General features: G+C 38.0%; 1 protein-coding gene across 1 annotated transcript in view; it reads right to left on the reverse strand.

Annotated features, from left to right (window-relative positions):
• PTPRC (protein tyrosine phosphatase receptor type C) overlaps positions 1 to 10547 on the reverse strand; it is a gene marked incomplete at its 5' end in the record, with an annotated part of 112214 nt that extends 101667 nt beyond the window's left edge. Inside the window, one exon of the mRNA XM_080918155.1 lies at positions 10481 to 10547. Coding sequence (XP_080774281.1) covers positions 10481 to 10547 — 67 coding nt within the window. The remainder of the gene's footprint in view (positions 1 to 10480) is intronic.
• Positions 10548 to 20819: the final 10272 nt, after the last annotated feature.

Below are 20819 nucleotides of genomic sequence, written 5' to 3' on the forward strand. Positions count from 1 at the left end.
GGTTCTAAGTTTATGTTTTGGACATTTTGTGTAAAAATTTACTGAGAAACATCTGAGATAAAGCGATTGTTAAATTACAAGTGTCTGGAACCTTGATTTGTTTGGGCTGTTGTGGGCAGAGTCCTTTACAGGGAACCATGACAGGACAGAGCCGCGGCGGTCCTCTAGAATCCTGATTTTACCGGGCTGCAGGGAATGTCAGCAGAGTTCTGGCTGGCAGAGAGATAGTCAGGAGAGAGAGGCTAGAGAGTACCTGGGGTTAGCATGGCATGGTGCCACGCCGGAGCATCCCAAGGACCGCTTGGGTCAGAGAGAGCAAAGGGGAGAGCTGAACGTGCAGAAATCATATGCTGGCCTTCTTTAATATTGAAAAAGGGACTGATTTACATTCAACCCAGTTCCTTTACAGCATCCAGGGTAGTGTTTTTAACACAGAAACAAGATTAGATGGTCCTCTTTTTAGACCTTCCAAATAGCATCATCTCAGTATACTTATAATAAATTCTATTTTTTGCTTTTTTTTCTTTTTCCTTTTTTTTTTTTTTTTTTTTGAGAAAGGGTCTTCTTATGTAACCCTGGCTGTCCTGGTACTTATTATATAGACCAGGCTGGCCTCAAACTCACAGATATCTGCCTGCCTCTGCCTTCTAAGTGCTTGTATTGAAAGCATGCACCACCATGCTGACTTACAGTGAGTTCTAGACTTGTCTCTTGCTCATCTTCCTGCTTACTAAGCCGCCACACTTGACCTTTCTATGCCTTAAGCACATTACTTTGTTTGCTTTAACCACAGTACCTTTGCCCCGCCCAAACATCATACACTCCTTCATGGCAGACAGCAAGTAGTTCAATGACTCGTCCTCTTGAGCATCCTCCTCGATTACTCCATTTAAAGAGACATACACTCATGGATCTGGCCTTTTCCCATATCGCACTGTTTAATTTTCCCCATAGCACTTACTAATATGTGACTATTTCTCAATCACTTCTTCTTGCTCACATAGGAGCACCTTTTGCATGGAAGTGGAGCACCTGTTCTCATGAAGAACAATTTCCAACACAGAATGAGGACTCTCCAAGCAACTGATTTAGTGAATAGACTCTTTCCTTAGTGGTTCCTATTATTCTTCCCATCTCACATCTGAAGAAATTGAGGTTCTAATGTGCAATTTCCGCAGTACTGGGGGCAGCAGATCTGGAGAGGAATCTCGATAGTACTTTAAGACTGATTCCATGCCTGAATTTGACGTTACTAACATCTACTTTGTGTTATCATGTTCAGGTCCCAGACTCTGTCTCCCTTGTTTACCTGCTACTCATGTGTTACTCCCTCACACAATCCAGACTCTGAGCCAATTAGCTTGACCATCACTAAATGATCTTTTAGCCATTGTATGTTTTGATCATATCTAAAGGACCCATAATAAAATACAGAGCATAGGAACCCAGGTCATTGGAAAGTAGACTTATTCAAGATTCATAAGGCATAAGTCAACATTGGTGACTTGAACTTTTCTGATTAGCCATCCGTATTTATTGTATTAAGCCACATCTGTTGCTGAAGTGGAAATGTGGGCAGTACCACTGTGGGATGCATATGCTATGCTCTGGGCTGATTATGGAAAGATGGTCTGATGCTTGTACTTCCTGGAGCAAGACAAGAGCATAGTGTGTGCTCTGTGTTCAAAGTAGTCAGCAAAGGTCAAATTACTTCCCTTGCACTTCAAAGAAAAAAAAAGAATTAGACACTTGAGTGAATTATTCAATGTCTTTCACTTTGTGTAATATCAAAAACATGTTAAACTGGGGGGAAATCCCACCTTAAGACAGACACCGTCCTGTGCTTCTTCGACCTCCTAAATTCTCAACACTTTTGGTTCACTTAGCATTGACATTTGTGGCACACAACTATTAATCAAAGATGGCTATGTGTGTGTGTGTGTGTGTGTGTGTGTGTGTGTGTGTGTGTGTGTGTATGCTTTTCATCATGGAAGCACAATCTCTAGTGAGTTAGATTTTGCCAAAGAAGTGCATAACTCAGGAAGCAATTGTGCATAGAAGGAGCCAAACCAAGTGGGTGGGTTGTAGGAAACGCTGCCTACAGGGCACCTCTAAGATGGCCAGCTGCCATGTCTCCTTGCTGTGTTTTACATATAAACATGGCCATGCCTCTAAGTACCTGGTTATCTAGTTGGAATACTAGCAAGACTGAGTTAACACAAAGTAAGAATACTTAAAAACAGACCCAGATCAACAAAGGTTAAAATGGGCGCCTTTTTCCTGACCCAGCCTTCATTTGTGACTAGCTGATGACTTTGGAACGTTACTCTGAAATTCATATTAAGGCAGGAGCTGTTTGTATGGTAATATAGATGGATTTCTATTTTCAGATTTCTCTCCATTTATATTCTTCTTCTCAGAAGAAATTTTTAAAAAGTAAGGCAAATTACAATGATTGCCAAGATTCTTTTAGTGTCTACCATTTTTTTCTATTAAATATCTAATCATCTGCACCGTTCATTGGAAGTTATAAACATCTTCCACAAAAATGTCTACAGAAAAAGTAAAATAAAAATTTAATAAATAGTAGTACTGATATCCTGAAGAAAATTTATAGAGAGGTCAATTTTGTTAATTTGTTTGCTTTTTTCAGTATTAAGTCTTAAAGAATGAATATATATACATATGTATATATGTATATATATATATATGTATATATATATATATATATATATATATATATATATATATATATAATCACTACTAATAATTATTTGCAGTAAAATACATTACTTTTGTAAGGAAGAACTTTGAGTCTGTGGTAGGAAACTGGAAAGACCGTAAAGTGTATTTCAGATCGTAGATTTTATGTGGCTCAGTGGAAGGCATGGAATTCCTGGATGCTGGATGCTATATGAAGAAATCACTCACCAAATACTCGTCCATAGAATTCACGAAATAAGTGAGGGAAAGGATCAGTTGACATGGTTAAGTGAGATACTGAGGGATATTTTAGATCCTCAGTGCCAATAATCTACAGCTTCTCTTTGTATGGGAAATTGACCTTGATTCTACTCTTTATCTCTTTATTTATTTTTGCATTCCTCAATATGTCTAAAACAATAATGGTTTACTTAGAAAAAAAATTACAAGATTTTATACATAGCCTTCAATCAAAAAAAAAATCATAATTTCAAAGTCTGCATTTCCTTCTCTTTATATTCCTACAAAGTAGGATTTTTTCATTTTGAGTACTTTGCAGAAGCAACAATAATAAAAAAACAGGATTCAAATTATTCCTATGAATTGGCAAGTGCTTTATATACACGGAGCAGGGTCACATTCACTCTCTACCCACCCTTCACCAGGCAAGCACTGGGGAGCAGTGGACACTGGGAAATAAGAAAGCCTCCAGTGGGTACTGGCTTCTGTGGGTACAGGGAGAAAACAGTAGAAACTGAGAAGGAGGCGTAGGGGAGAAGGAAAACCAGGAAGGAGGAGCACTCCGAGAGACCCTTCTGCAAGACAGAATGCTCATAACACAGAATGTAGTGGAGAAGGGAAACAGCTCCAGGGATTTGACTGCTAAGCTAAATTTTGAAAAGCAATTATAATTTGCTCTCTTGGGGAAAAAAAAAATACGCAGATGAAAATAAAGCAGGGACAACCTTTGAGGGGCAAGAAAATGTACTTAGAAAAATCCAACTTACAACAACCACATGGATACAGATAAAGCTACAATGGATAGAGGGATGCCAGCCAGGTGCCTCCACATCGCTAATGCTTTCATTTTTACTAAACACAAAAAGGAGTCACAATGGGAACCCTCATTTTATACTAAGACCCTGTTCTTCAGTCATTGCTCCACTGAGAAGTAAGAAGCAAGACTAAGGTGCATGTGCTAATCAGAATTCTATGCAAATGTGTGGTCAGTGATCAAACTACTTCTCACTGACCCATCTTTAGAATGATGGTTCCTTTGGTTACCTAAGAATTAGAATTCTTTCTTAAAAAAATATCTCAAGACGAATCTGGCTGAAGGAGTTCTGACCTCACGGTTTGGCCAAGAACTAAAAAGATGCTTCAGCATGCTCGGATTACCCCCCAGACAAGCTTGAGAAAACAGGAAAAAATTAGATTTTGTTGTATTGCATGTTTACTGAAACTCAACAATAAAATTTAAAAACTAACAGTGGTTGAATCGATCCGTAAAAAGTCTTGTTTGAAAAATAAAAACAACTAAAATATTTTTAAATTATTTTTATTGCTTGTTTAGCAAAATTATATTTAGAAAAATAAAAGCCACCAAGAAAAATCCCCAGAGGAACAAGATGCAACTGGCACAATTTGAACCGAATAAACTTAATCCAGAAATATAATGATACAGGCAATTGTAAATTTTAAATGAAAGTTATATTGTTAAATACTGATTTGGAAACATACAACTGGAAAAATGTATTATTGTAGACATAGACTATAGAACATGCCCTGGGAATTAAGTTAACCAAATGAGAATTTCTTACTCGGTTTAAAGAAAACTCTAATGTGTTGGTGTTATCTAAATGAATACTTATTTTATAAAACCTCAAGTTAAAAACATCCATTTTACCAAGATTATGTGGTCTGAATATTGTCTTTTATTTTGAAAGCAGCTGAATTGGAAATGGGTCAAAGAGATGTGCACCACCGTGATTTCACTGGACTACACAGATATATCTGACCTGTTCAGAAAATATTGCAGTTTTCAACTGATTTTAATGCATAGTATTTTTAATGCTTGTATGGTACTTTTTAGATAAGCAAAGTGTCCAAAAATGGAAACTATCATACATCAGTGTTATAAAATCTGTACAGTTAGATTTTTTTCAGAATATTTTCTTCTCCAAGTGTAATAGCATTTCCCAGTACAGAATGTCTTGTTTCATACCCTTTTATGCTCAGTATTTCTCTGAACAGAAGATAAGTTATTGTGAATTCATCTCTGTGTAAAGACACGTAAGATACCAGGAACCTATGTTATCATCGTAACTCTGATCACCTTTCTTGGCACAATTGTTACCTAAATAAGATTCACTAAACTGCTTGAATAGGAAGAACTGTGCTAGTTAACTGTAGAGAACTCTATTGATCCATGACTCCCCGTACACTACCCTGACCAACTGTTACCTGTGAGTGAGGTAAGGAATGAGTTACTCTCAGCTCTTGCTTTTCATCCAGTGGGTAAGATCACTGCTTTAAGGACTAATGTGAGGGGATTGTTTTGTTTTTGTTTTTTGTTTTTGGGGGGATTTTTTTTTTGTTTGTTTTTTTCAGTTGCTACACTGTTAATGGGGAATAGTTATTTTTCCTATATGAATGCTAATCATTTTCTTTTAAATATTATTGCCTTTTACTTATAATTTCTATCATGACTATGATACACATAAGATCAGTTTAGTTGGTGAAGTATCTTTTCACTTTAGATTTTTGCCTCTCTTTTTAGAAAGAATAGGAAGTAAAGGTTTATACATATTATAAAGCTAAGCACCAGAAAACACAAACCCATCTGTTTAAGCTTAGGTCTGTTAATGAATTAAATAAATAAATAAAAACATAAAAAATCTTGTTTATTATCATTCACAAATAAATTAGTTTGACAAAACTCGGATTAGACACTGAAGATTCTTATTTTTATGACAGATCAGCTTTATATACATTTGTTGTAATCCTTGATAAGAGGTGAGGAGACATACTATCTTGATTTGCTTTTTTTTTTTTTTTTGTAATTTTCTGCTTCTAATTGTCATCTCTAAGACTTTTTTGACAGATAGAAATGGAAGTAACTCCTCAACATATAAATAGAAATTCATTCAAGTCTTTCAATGAATTGCTTTAAAATCTAAATATTAGCTGGGGCTATGTACACAAAATTCAATAACCAGTGTAATTTTTGTTTTTGTATATTTGGATATTATATATCAGTAGATATCATATGATGTTGCTAGATGAATAATCAAAATGTTTAATTTTTGATTTCATCTCATCTCTAAAAACTTCCATCTATGTGTGAACAGAAGTTATCTATGCCTGATCCTTTTGTGACAGGCAATCTCTCTGGGGTAGGGAATCTAGTACTGAAAGATATATATAACTTAAGCCTGGACAAAAATGGAATCCATCACAGTTTCTTTCTCTATAAATAATTTAATAGTATGAAGACTGGAATGAATAATGTGTGAGATGATTGAAAATCTTCCACCGACCTTTGAATGGAGCCTAAGACCAGACACAGAGCATCCAAAACAGTGCTTGCAAAGTTGGCCCTGATTCACCTGTGAGAGCTGAAATGAACTTCCTTCCTGTTTCTTACTAACTCTCCTCCCCTATATTTGTGTCTGACCTACCACACTAAGACAGTAGCAAGAGCCCTTCAGAAGAGAATGAAGGGAAATATTCTCAAGCAATGTGTTTTTAAGAAGTTTGGAAGATCAATCTCCCTAAATGACACAGGGATGAAGGAGAAACTGTGAACGTATTCAATAAAAACAAATTCATGTAAGCATGACAAGATGTCTGTCTCCAGTCTCCCGGTGTGCCTTTTGATAGTTACTGCTTCCTTGTTTTCTCTTCCTAGCCTCGGAGGTTTCCCGTCCTCTTCTCCTCTTTCTCTCCTTTTTCTCACCCTCTGTCCAATTTCCCTGTCATCTACTGCCATCCACCTTATTATCTGTAGTTTGTTTAATGGAGGAGTTCCATTAGAGACCATACAAGCACCAGAACTCAGATCTAAACTCAGATATAGAATTTCAGAAAGGCACAATAAAGTTTCTGCTTCCGTGTGGCATACAGGAGGTAAAAAAACATACTCATTTATTCTCACCTTCATCTACATCACCATCACCATGATAACTGAAATAATCCTTGACAGATTCCAGGGAAAGAGACAGAGAGACAGAGAGATAGGACTTTTAAGGAAAACCTTAGAGGCCTGGGAGATGTAGGAGTGCTGGATGTTGAAACCAGGTCACCCTTGTTCTCTTTGAATCAGTCACAGAGAAAGGAAAAGAGGAGAGAAGAAGCAGGGAGGTGGGGAGGAAAGGTGAAGGGAAGGAAAGGCTGTTCAGGGAGAGGAGTGTAGGAAGAGGAGAAGGAAGTGGGGTCAACACTGCTGTTTGCATACAGTACCAAATGAACGCCGTTGTGTACAGTGAACACTTGCTAGCTTTTTAAGATAAAAATAATATTGATGAGGAAATATTAGGAGTGCTGCCTCTTGCCAGTTTAATCCTTTAAGTCATATAAAGAAAAAAAAAAGATTCAAACCGGTGAAGGAAAAAAAAAACCTGACATATCTTTGCAGAAGATAAGGCCTGGAATTGAGGTGATCCTGACAGAGATAGGGGAACAGTTTTTTGGTTTTGGTTTTGTTTGTTTAGCTGTCTGTAGAGCATGTGGAAGAATGCTCGTAGGAAAGGGGCTTCTCCATTCTCAAGGATTATTATGGCAGTAGGGAATAAGCTTAAGAGCACAGATGGAGTAACCAACCGATTTAGACCAAAGAAAAATAAACCTGCTGAAGGACGTGTGTTCATAGACCCTAAGTAGTGAACAAGTGAGCATGTGTGTAGAGATCCAGTACACAGAGACATGACAGATGACCACAATGTGTATGGAAACCAAGTACTACATATATGTGTCATGTGTGCAAATCTGCATGTAGGTATGCATGTGCACATGGCCAATGCAGAAATGGCTGCATGCTGTACTCACTGCTTGTCGCTGTTGGAAAGACACCAGATTAAGTGCAGAAGGCAGTGTCCTCCAGTTCAGCACTCAGATCCTGTGTTCAGAGTGTCACAGAGCAAGATCCTGTGTCCAGAGAGCAAGACAGAGGGACACCTCACTTCTAACCTGTCACTTTCCTCCAACAAAGTACTTTCCACATTCTAGCAATGACAAGGGTCACAAAAACATATTAGTTGTAAAATAATAATAATAATAAAGTAGTAAGTTCTCATCCCCACAGCCTAGATTCTCCCATTATTTTTAAAATATAATAGAAGGACTTGTCAAATTTGATGAATAATTTATATCAAAACTTTATGATATGCAAGGCCAAGCACATATTTGCTACGTGAGATTATTTTAATGGTCACAGAAAAATTAGGAATTGTGCTCAGAAAATGAGTTCCCACTGTTATGACTCAGGACATAGCTCACCTACACGCTCTGTTCAGGGCCAAAGGGAAGACGTTTTCAGCCATTAGGTGATGATATGGCAGATAGCCTAATGATAAACTTTACTGGAGGTAGAAAACCTGAATTTTATCTGCACTCTCTTACTTTGTCCTGGTGCCCTAGAATTACCTACAACATTTAAACAAGAATTCAGAGTCCAACTGTCCTGGCAAAGAGGCACAGAGCAGAGAGATCAGAGATATTTTGTATTTTGGGAACGCAGCAACACAGTTGCCCAGGAAGAGTTTAAATATGTCGCTAGTCTCATGTGGGTTTCATAAGCGAAATAAACTGCTGGAGTGGGTGTTCCTTCCATAGAAGCTGCATTAATGTTTTACTGTGCTTCATTTTTCTAACGCATGTAGTAAGAAGTTGCTCCCCAAACGTTTATTTCTTGTAGATAGTGCATTAATTTAACCATGGAAATGAAATGCAGGATCTGAGTCATTTGCTGCTTAATAAATTACATAATTTAAAGCCTTAATAAGTTCTCAACACTAAATCAAAATATATCTTGAAATGCTAATCGCCATTTTCAAATACAAAAGATTGTGTAAGTGTGTGTGTTTCCAACAATAAGCACAAACATTAAGAAAAACTGTCTGTGTCCTGTAGAAAAATATTTACCCTCAGTATTATGGGAGCAACCCTGTTAAACTTTGTCTTTATAAAATTATTTGATCTGTCAGCAATCTATCACCTATCTGTTATCCTTATGCTGATTAATAATCTGTGTCTTAGAATAAAGTATTTAGCAAAGTTGATTTAAAGGTTTCTAGAACCCTTTATGAACATTTTGGTGATGAGTTTAAGTATGCTTCTAGTGCAAAAAATATTAGTACTCGAATTTATAATTCAGGGGTGACTTTCTCTACCACCTGAAGGTACCTCAATGCTCTCATAGCCATTCAACAAGGATCTGGAACCTGCCCCAAGGGGGGACTTACAGTAGAAATAAGCCAATATATGACAAAACGCATATGTACAACTTCTTCATAATTCACTCTACATTATAACCTAATCAGTAGTGGGCTGACAACATGGGCAGAAGTCTGTGACAAGATTCTGTGGCTCTGTGTGTTTTTGAAATTGCTTTTATGCTGGAAATCTCACCTAAGCAAGTTCAAAACTTACCTACATGGATTCTGGTTTTTATGAGTTTTGTTTATTTTTTTCATTCACCTTTCCAATTAAAAGGCAAAACAAATTTATTGTGATAACATCAACAAAGAAGTATCTGAGTCTGCCTTTCTTTTGCAGGCCCACAGACCATGCAAAGCATACGTGAGCCATGTTAACACACCGTGTATCCGGGAAAATGAGAGGAGTAAACATCAGAAAAAAAGAAAACTGAGTTCTTAGAAGATTAATTACATTCCTGATTTAAAGGTATCTAAGATTAAACACTGTCAGGAGACATGTCATCTACCCGTTACTTGATGATCAACCAGACTCACATCTCAAACTGAAACTGCTCAAGATATATTTATTGAATCCAACAGATGTGTGAGAAGGCCTCAAACTTCAGTAAGCAGGGCCTGCCTGGTCAGCCTTTCCCGAAGGACACAGCTTTTGTGTGTATATTATGGATTGTAAGACTTCTACCTTTTCAAGTTTGTGCTATGTGCCCATCACCCAGGAAGGGCGTTGGCTCTAGAATTTCCACACCAGAATTCATAAGAACCCTTATCGCAGAACTAAATAATTAATTCAAAACATATTCTGTGGTAAAACAGTGTGGAGAATTCACATTTTTTAAAGCACCTCATGCACTTTTCAACTTTTTTGTAGCCAAGCATTCAAAACCCTGTGTTAGTAATCATAAACGTTTGAGGAAACAACCTCTCGTCTGAGGAGCCCGGCTTACAACCAAAGCAGTCTCGTGATTTTCAACCTTTATATTTTGATCAAGCACTTTAGAAACTGACTTAGTTAGCAAGTGCTCTGAGTGTGGCAGATGCAGGTCCAGATCAATTGCCTTAGTAAGATCCCTGAACAGTTTTCAGAGAGAGAGAGAGAAAGAGAGAGATAACTTTTCTATTAAACTGTGATCTTCCCCCGAACCCTGTCTGTATTTTGCACAGAAGCCATGTATGCTGTCCCCGGAAATTCTCTGAACTGCAGCTTGAACATGTAGTAACAGGTCTTCTTACTTTCAATATCCAGCACAAGCAACTATGAGAAATAGCCATTTCAAACAAGCCTTTGTAGCAAAACTAAACAAAATACAAGGAAGTAAAAAAATTAATATAGATGTGCTTACCTGTGACGAAGACTTCTGTGTCCAGAAGGGCAAAGCCAAAGGCCAGAAGTTTGAGCCACAAATACATGGTTATATCTGGGGATCACTTCTGTCCCTACGAAATAGGGTCTCCCTGAAAGGAAAAACAATGATTATCTCTCTAGAAGTTTTTCTCTGTAAAGCTAAGTCAAAACTAAAAGAATTGAATGCATACTTTGCACTCTGTCTTATCTGATGGGGAGCAAGTTTCCTTCTCTGTTACCCTAAGAACAAACCACTTGCTAGCTACATGCACCGCTAAATGGTGATGTCAGATTCAGTTTTACTAACTTCTCCAAAAATACTGTCAGGGGTCCTCTCTTAGCAGGAAGTTAAAAAAAAAAAAAAAGAGGCGTTCAAAGTCAGTGCAATGGCTTCTTACTTCCTTAATTCAAGTAATAAGGCTGTTCGGAGCTTGTCTCAATTTTCCTCTAAAGGAAAACAGCCTTAAACTACTCAAATATTGCTCCTTTTAAATAGCTTTTAAATGAGAAGGCTTTATTCAAAAACAGTACATCCCTCCCAAGACTTTGATAATTTTCTTACCCAAGATCTGACCAAACAGATTCTGCTCCAGTATAACAACATGGGGATGGAAGATAACACCGTGACCTACCTACTACAAGGCTCTGAACCCTGCTGAAGGTGACCAAGTGACCCAAACCAAATGTCTTTCTGCCTATGTCTGCCAACTTCTGTTATTTACCAGAAGGAGCCCAGACTCAAATGATGTGCCTGTTTCTCACTTATGTGGCTTTCCTATGCAAAACGAACTTCCCTGGCCTTCAAGAGCCTCCCAATTTGTTTTTTCAGGGCTGCTGCTGGCTGTTTCATTTGGTTGTATGCAGGTATCTCCATGAGCAGTGGAATGAGAATCTCTTTCATGCCTCCGTGAATTTTGCTTCCAGACAGGAGTGCCCGTCTGGGGTTGCTCATTGCTGTTCACCAATGAAAGAGGCGCAATGAGAACCAAGTGTTGTCTTTTACAAAGTTTACTTGTTTCTTTTGATCATAGTATTCTCCCAGCCCATCACATATATCTCTGACCAAGTTCACAGGTACACTGTATTTACTTTTCCCATTCTGTCTTTTCTCCAGAACACCTCTTATGTCAAATACACAGCTCCATCTTAAATTCATGGCCTTTTATTCTATTATTGCTATGCACACACATACACATACACACTCCTACACAGACACACACACACACATCCCTACACACAAACCACATATACACTGCTACACACACACCTACACATGTGCACATACACATACACATCCCTACAAATACACACACATACACATACACTCACATTCACACACACTCCTACACACACACCCCTACACACAAACTATATATATATATATATATATATATATATATATATGCACTCCTATACACACACACATACACACACACACTCCTACACACAAATCAAATATACACTCCTACACACACACACACATACAAATACACACAAATACACACACATATACGCACATACACACATACTCCTACACATACACACTCCTACACACACATACTTACACACACATACACACAGACACACTCCTACAAACACATCTCTACACATAAACCACATATACACTCCTATACACACACACCTACACATGTGCACATGCACACACATACACACACACAACTGAAAATACAACCTACTGAGTTTGTTTAGTGGTGTGTGTGTATGTGTATGTGTGTGTATGTTTGTCTATGTGGGTTTAGGGCTGACTCCTGGTATCACATAACTAATTAGAGAGATCACCATGGGAACAACTAATTCTTATACATAGCAGTTCTTAACTATCCTTTACTGCTTTCTCTTGGGTGGGGGCCTCTGAAATTTCCCCTGTGAACTTTAGTATATCAATTGATTTTGACACTGTGCAGGTCTTGCAAAGGTTGAAAGGCATTATGAAAGTTTCATGAGGATACCCTCCTGCATATCTAAAAGACACTATATTGCAGCAGATTTCCTGGTCCTCTGGCTTTTACACTCTTTCTATTTCCTCTTCTGTGAAGTTTTCTGAGCCATAAATAAGTTTCCTAAGCCTTGTGTTTTATATGCATCGATTGGGGTTTGACACCTTGAGGTCAGCCATTTTCTGTATTTGACGGGTGGTGGCTTCCTAGAATGGCCCTCATCTACTGCAAAAAGGAACATAAGATAAGGACAAAAGCATGAGGATATTCTTAGTGAGTTTGCCAATAAGAACACACCTACAGATTTTTTTCAAGATCACTATGAATTCAACAGTACAATTGAATGGATCTAGTATTATTTTGCTACCTACTTGTATTGAAAAACAAAAGATCATCCACATACCTTAGTGTTTGAAATATGTACATAATGTGTTGGAGACAAATAGGCATATGGAGCCCCCCAAAGTGACTATAATCTTTAATTAGGAAATAAGGTAGAGTTTTGTGTGTGTGTATGTGTGTGTGTGTGTGTGTGTGTGTGTGTGTGTGTGTGTGTGGTGCACATGTGCTCATCCATTTGTGTACATGTGAAAGCAAAAAGTTAGTGTTGGGTGTTTCCTTCTATCATTCTACACATGAGTTTTTGAGTTGGGGTCTCTCACTGAAGCTGTGCTCAGTATTTAGGGTAGACTGTGTGGCCAGTGAACCCCTGTCTCTGAGCTCTTAGGTTTGGTGATACACACATGCATAGTCACTTTTACATGTGTTCTGGGGATTCAAACTCAGGCTTCATGATTGTACAAGCAAGGACTTTTCCCCCAGATAAATTTTTGATCCCTAAAACTTTATTGTTTTTCTCTTACTTTGATTTCAAGGAGCTTCAGGGTCAGACTTGTGCATTCCCCTTAGTAGAGATGGAATTAACTTTACAGCTTAAACTCCAGGTAATAAATTCTAAAGTCTGAAGATTCATATTATTTTTTATTTACCCGAAGTTATAAATAGTATACATAAGCTATAGTGCTTGGTCTGACAGTTCTCTCCATGAGATCCATAGACTATCTGACAAAACTTCCAATACAAGACAGGAGAACCCTCCATTTGGGTTGGTCAGGCTAGTCCTTGTGACTCTCAAAAGTCGCATGGCTGTTTATTGCTGGGACCTTTGGTTGCCTCCCAGAGGGTGAAAGTAAACCCCATTTGGTGAAGGTATCACATACTTTAGACATGGGACTCAGATCTAATCTGAAAAGCTAGATCCAACCTGAAAGCTTCCTTCCTGTGGGCTAGCTTTCATTGTACCATCTGCCTGGGGAGGGAAGGAATAATTAGACCCAGCTATCCAGCTATGGAACCTAGTAACCACAATAATGAGCAACCTGTCACGATATGTCTAAAGGTGCAAGAGTAGTACTCATATCTGATGGTATTAACCACAGTCTAACTGGACTTAAAGCCTACTCAACAGGAGGGAAATTATGCATCATACTAGGAACCTTGCCAACCACCTGGGATAAGAAAGGTCATAGCTCTCAGAGGAGAACTTATTGTTATTTTCTAGAGCAATGTAATTCCTAGCTCCTGAATCCTAAAAATGTATCCTTATACCTATAAATAAATGTAGCTCTTACCTCCTCCCATCAGAAAAGCTTCTTTATGTAAGAAATCAAAGCCATTATATAGAATCAACTGGTCATAGTGCAGCGATCAACTGATGGCGGGAATCTCAGGCCCAGTAAATACAACATCTCAGAAGAGGGGGCATAGAGATTGTAAGAGCCAAAGGACCAAAACATCCACAGTGAGACTGTCTCCTAAAAAGAACGACGAGGCTATTTCATGTGTCATATGATATGTTTCCCCCTGGAAACAAGCGAACACATCTAATGAATCCAGATAGAAACCTCCCACAATAGACCAAAGTACAGATAACACCAAAGTTCAACGGTGTGCATTTTATTGGGGTTACTTCCAGGAGAACTCTATCACCAAAAAAATCACAAAGAGTGCTTTATCACCAAAACCCATCCAAGTATGGGTGATAGCTCAAAAATTTTTAGAACCTGGAGCATACTTACACAGACTACAGGCAGGTCAACCATATCCTTTTCAGGTGCCTTTGTTGATCTATACTGCCTCTACTGGTTCCTGCTTCTTCCAGGAAGCTGGTCTGGTCTGAGAGTCTTGTTTTGTATTCACTTTTTAATGTATTTTTCTCTCATACAAATATCCTGACTGCAGTGTCCTCTCTTTCCATCAAGGCCTCCCAGTCTCCCTCACCCCCATTTCCCATCTGCTTAAGATCCACTGCTTCTTTGTATTCCTTCAGAAAAAAAAGCAGTCCTCTCAAGGATATTGACCAAATTCAGTATAACAAGATGCACCTAGACTAGGTATAAACTTTCATACCAAGTTTAGAAGAGACCACTAGTAGATAGGAGGAAAGCAGTCCCAAGAGCAGGCAAAAGAATCAAATACATCTTCTATTCCCTCTGCTAGGGTCTCCACAAAAACTCCAAGCTAAACAGTCATGGCATTTATGCAGAGGACCTAAAATAGACCCATGCAGTCTCAGTAATTGCCATTTCAGGCTCTGTGAGCTCTATGAACCCTGCCTGTTTAGTTGATTCTGTGGGCAATGTTCTCCTGGTGTCCTCCACTTCTTTGACACCTACAGTCCTGTCTTGACCCCATTCCTTGGGGTTCCTCTAGCTCCAACCAATGTTTGGCTGTGGGTCTTTGTATCTGCTCCCATCAACTATTAAAGAAAGCTTTCTGAGAATCTTTTGGTCAGCTTAGCTCTGCTCTGTCAGGAAAGGACTCAGCTTAGATAACTAACTCTGGCAGGGAAGTGTCCTAATTAATCTGGTTAGTGTAACATATTTATTCCATTCGTAACTTTGGGTTTCTTATTATAAATGTATGGAAATTGACTTAATGATGATTTCCCCATCCACTGAGGAGACACAACCCGTACACAAACACATTTACTCAATCCATACAGAGATTGCACAGTAGATTATAGTATGGATACGACCAAAGTTCAACTCTGTGAACCAATGCATGTGAAAGGATTTCTTACAGGAGCAGAAGTGGCTCAATAGCAGCTATATCACCAAAGCCCAAGCCAGCATGGGCTAGAGCTCATGAAAGCTGGGAACCAGGACATATTACACAATCCTGCAGATAGCTCAGCAGGTTAAAAAAAACAAAAAGCTTTTACTAAATGATTCTCACCTAAACATTATCCAGGAAATACTCAGGTATTATAGTCTTCTTTGTTCATTGGCTTATATACTCGTGGAGGGTGGTTCTTAGAGAATCTGGTTATTTGAGATACCTTCTGAAACTATTTTGAGTTGTTTACCTTACTGCTCACACTCCATTCCTTTCTCTCTCTCTCTCTCTCTCTCTCTCTCTCTCTCTCTCTCTCTCTCTCTCTCTCTCTCTCTCACACACACACACACATACACACACACACACACATACACACACACATACACACATTCTTTATACCCCCTCTTCCTCTTCAGCAATGACCCCTGAGGCTTGAAGGGGTGACTGTGACTATAGTTATCTACTTGTGGTTGTTTGAATAAGAATGGTTTCTGTTGGTTTATGCTTTTGAGTGCTGAGTCATCAGGGAGTGGCAATATGTGAAAAGAACTAAGAAGAGTGGCCTTGTTGGAGAAAGTGAGTCACTGGGGATGGACTTTGAGATTTCAAAAACCATGCTAAGCCTAGAGTCTTTCTCTGGAACTATGAATCAAGATGTAGCTCTCAACTACTTCTCCACATTTGAATTCCTCCATGTTCCCTGTGATGGTAATAGTGGACTAAATTTTTGAAATTGTTGATAAGCCTTCAGTTGAACACTTTCTTTTACAAGAGTCATCATTATCCTGCTGTCTCTTCTCAGGAATAAAACAGTGACAAATAATACACATTTGTTGTGTATTAAAGAGTCTCTGGGGTATATGCCATGCAGTGGAATAGCTGGTTCTTCAGATAGTACTATATCAATTTTCTGAGTTATCGCCAGACTGATTTCCAGAGTGGTTGTATTAGCTTGCAACCCTACCAACAGTGGAGAAGTGTTCCTCTTTCTCCACAACCTCGCCAGCATCTGCTGTCATCTGAGTTTTGGATCTTGGCCAATCTGACTGGTGTGAGGTGGAATCTCAGGGTTGTTTGGATTTGCATTTCCCTGATGGCTAAGGATGTCGAGCACTTCCTCAGATGTTTTTCGGCCATTCGGTGTTCCTCAACTGAAAACATTTTGTTTAGCTCTGTACCCCATTTTTTAATAGGGTTATTTGATTCTCTGGTGTCTAGCTTTTTGAGTTCCTTGTATACCTTGGATATTAGGCCTCTATCTGATGTGGTATTGGTAAATATCTTTTCCAATTCTGTTGGTTGCCATTTTGTTTTCTTGACAATGTCCTTAGCCTTACAAAAACTTTGCAATCTCATTAAGTCCCATTTGTTAATCTTTGACCTTAGAGCTGGAGCCATTAGTGTTTTGGTCAGTAAATTTTCTCCTGTGCCTATATGTTCTAAAGTTTTTCCTACTTTCTCATCTAATACTTTCAGTGTATCTGGTTTAATGTGGTGATCTTTGATCCACTTGCACTTGAGCTTTGTACAAAGAGATAAGAAAGGTCTATTTTCATTCTTTTGCATGCTGAGTGCCAGTTGGACCAGCACCATTTGTTGAATAGGCTGTCCTTTTTCCATTGAATGTTTACTGCTCCTTTGTCAAAAATCAGGTGACCTTATACATGAGGGCTCATTTCTGGATCTTCTATTCTATTCCATTGATCCACATGCCTATTTCTGTACCAGTACCATGCAGTTTTCAGCACAATTGCCTTGTAATATAGCTTGAGGTCAGGGATAGTGATTCCCTCAGATGTTTTTTTGTTGTTGAGGATGGATTTCGCTATTCTAGGTCTTTTGTTATTCCAGATGAAATTGCACATTGATCTTTCCAATTCCATGAAGAACTGGGTTGGAATTTTGATGGGGATTGCATTGAATCTGTAGATTGCTTTGGTAGGATGGCCATTTTTAAAATGTTGATTTTTCCAATCCATGAGCATGGGAGATCTTTCCATTTTCTGAGATCCTCCTCAATTTCTTTCTTTAGAGGTTTGAAGTTCTTGTCATACAGGTCCTTCACTTGCTTAGTTAGAGTCACAACAAGGTATTTCATAGTTTTTGTGACGATTGTGAAGGGTACCTTTTCCCTAATTTCTTTCTCCACATGTTTGTCCTTTGAGTATAGGAAGGCTACTGATGTGTTTGTGTTAATTTTGTATCCAGCCACTTTGCTGAACTTGTTTATCAGCTGTAGGAGTTCTCTGGTGGAATTTTTGGGGTCACTCAAGTACACTATCATGTCATAGGCAAAGAGTGATGTTTTTATCTCTTCCTTTCCAATTTGTATCCCCTTGATCTCCTTTTGCTGTCTAATTGCTCCAGACAGGACTTCTAGTATTATGTTGAATAGGTAGGGGGAGAGTGGGCAGCCTTGTCAAGTCCCTGATTTTAGTGGGATTGCTTCAAGTTTCCCGCCATTAAGTTTGATGTTGGCTGTTGGTTTGCTGTATATTGCTTTTATTATGTTTAAGTATGGACCTTGGATTTCTGTTCTTTCCAGGACTTTAACATGAAGGGGTGTTGGATTTTGTCGAATGCTTTCTCAGTGGCTAGTGAGATTTGCATGTGATTTTGATCTTTGAGTTTGTTTATATGGTGGATTACATTGATGGATTTCCTTATGTTAAACCATCCCTGCATCCCAGGGATGAAGCCTACTTGGTCATGATGAATGATCGTTTTGATGTGTTCTTGGATTCGGTTTGCAAGGATTTTGTTGAGTATTTTTGCATCAATGTGCATAAGTGAGATTGGTCTGAAGTTCTCTTTCCTTGTAGGGTCTTTGTGTGTTTTAGGTACGAGGGTTATTGTAGCCTCAAAAATTGAGTTGGGTAATATTCCATCTGATTCTATGTTTTGGAATAGTTTGGAGAGTACCTAATAAATGTTTGATAAAATTCTGCACTGAACCTGTCTGGGCCTGGGCTTTTTTTGGTTGGGAGGCTTTTGATGACTTCTTCTATTTCTTTAGGTGTTATAGGGTTATTTAGATGGTTTACTTGGTTCTGGTTTAACTTTGGGTTCTTGTATCTGTCTAGGAATTCGTCCATTTTCTCCAGATTTTCCAATTTTGTGGAGTATAAGTTTTTGTAGTAGGATCTGATGATTTCTTTAACTTCCTCAGTTTCAGTTGTTATGTCGCCACTTTCCTTTCTGATTTTGTTAATTTGGATACTATTTCTTTGCCCTCTAGTTAGTCTGGCTAGGGGTTTATCAATCTTGTTGATTTTCTCAAAGAACCAAATCTTGGTTTTGTTGATTTTTTTCAATGGTTCTTTTTGTTTCTATTTGGTAACACTTCTTAACCCATCAAGAGGATCACACACATGTAATAACCTCTTGGACAACAAACATAACAAAAACGAACAATTACTGGCTTTAAAATCTCTCAACTTCAATGGACTCAATTCCACAATAAAAAGACATATGATAACAGACTGGATATGTAAACAGGATCAAGGATAGTGCTGCACACAAGAAACACATCTTAGGTACAAAGACAGTCACTATCTCACAGTAAACAGTAGAAAAAAGTTTTCCAACAAATATTCCTATGAAACAAGTCAAGACAGCCATTCTAATGTCCAATGAAATAAACTTTCAACCACAGAGTATCAAAATAAATGTGAAAGAACACTTCATACTCATCAAAGGAAAAAAAATCTACCAAAATGAAGTCTCAGTTCTGAATATCTATGCCCCAAATGCAAGGGCACTCTCCCATTTAGTAAAGAAACTTCAAAACTATATTAAACCTCACACAATAAAAGTTGGAGAGTATTTATACAGTGAAATACAGTTTAGCTATTAAAACTGAGGACATAATGAATTTTGTAGGCAAATGAATGAATCTAAAAATTATCAACCTGAGTGAGGTAACCCAGACCCAAAATGACATGCATGATGGAGCCTAGAATAGCTGTCCACTGATAAGTTCTATCAGCAGCTGACTGAGACTGGTGCAGAAACCTACAGCCAAGCATTGGACCTAGGTCAGAGACTCCTATGGAAGAGTTACGGGAAGGACTGAAGGAGTTGAAGGAAATTGCAATCCCATAGGAAGACCAACAGCATCAACCATTCTGGACCTCTCGGTGCTCCCATAGACTAAGCCACATGTATGAATCAAATCTTGGGGACCTCTTACTTGGCTTCCTTCAATATTATGCTATAGAATTTGACTAGAACACTCAGGTGATTCTGTTCATAAAATCAAATCCATCTCAAGGCCTGAGGATATGGAGTGGAAGAATACATTCATGTGGAAGAACCTTTGCATGGAACTAATACTACTATAACTGTGCATGAAAAACATACATTTGAAATGATCAAGGATCTATTTTTAAAGTCATGGTACAGAGTGAAAAACAAGAGATATCTGAACAGTGCTCTGCTTTTGAGAGCTGCTACCCTAAAAAGATTACTGGTCTCTAGTTCTTAAATTCTTCCAAGAAACAAAGAACAATAGATATATCATAATTCATTTTATTTACCTCCATCATGGTTTGTTCTTAATGTTCTTGTTCTCAGCTTTTAAAAAACATACTCATATAAATATTGCATATTTGATTATGATATTTCCTAGCAAACTTTTTGATTTAAAAAGGGTATTTTTAAATGTTTACATTGATAATTAGAATTCTTATGACATGACTTTTCAGCATAAAATATATTTTGAGAAATTACCTGAAAAAATAATGTTTTGATCAAGTAATTGTATCGCATGCCTATACTTGAGAACTTTGAGGAGTTTTGCAAAGCATCTAAGTAACACATACTTATTGTAACTGGCTAGATAGTAATATAGCTCATTTTTAGTAAAGTAAATATCCAAGCCAGTTATTCAGTTAAATGAAGGAAATGAAATCTTTCATTCAGTAAAATCTCTGTGGAGTCTTGAAATACTGGACAATTTCTTTAAGTCTTCACTGACTCCCTGCGACAGACTGTCTGAAGTGTGTCTAAATTAGTGTGTTGATAAACACTTCACACCTTGCTTTGATATACTCTAGATTTTGTACTGAAACAATATATTTTGCACTAATGTAATGGGGACACTCACAGCAATTAGTGACTTGGTTATGGACTCTTTGAAAGTCTATGACTTAGATCTTTTGGGGAAAAAATGAAATGCCCCATGTTTTCTGAAAGCACAGTGACCTGTGTGTTGTTGCTTCACCTCTGTTTTCTCAGCTTTATTTTCCTAACCATAAGAAA

This window comes from Micromys minutus, assembly GCF_963924665.1.
Source record: "Micromys minutus genome assembly, chromosome: 6".
Lineage (NCBI taxonomy): Eukaryota > Metazoa > Chordata > Mammalia > Rodentia > Muridae > Micromys > Micromys minutus.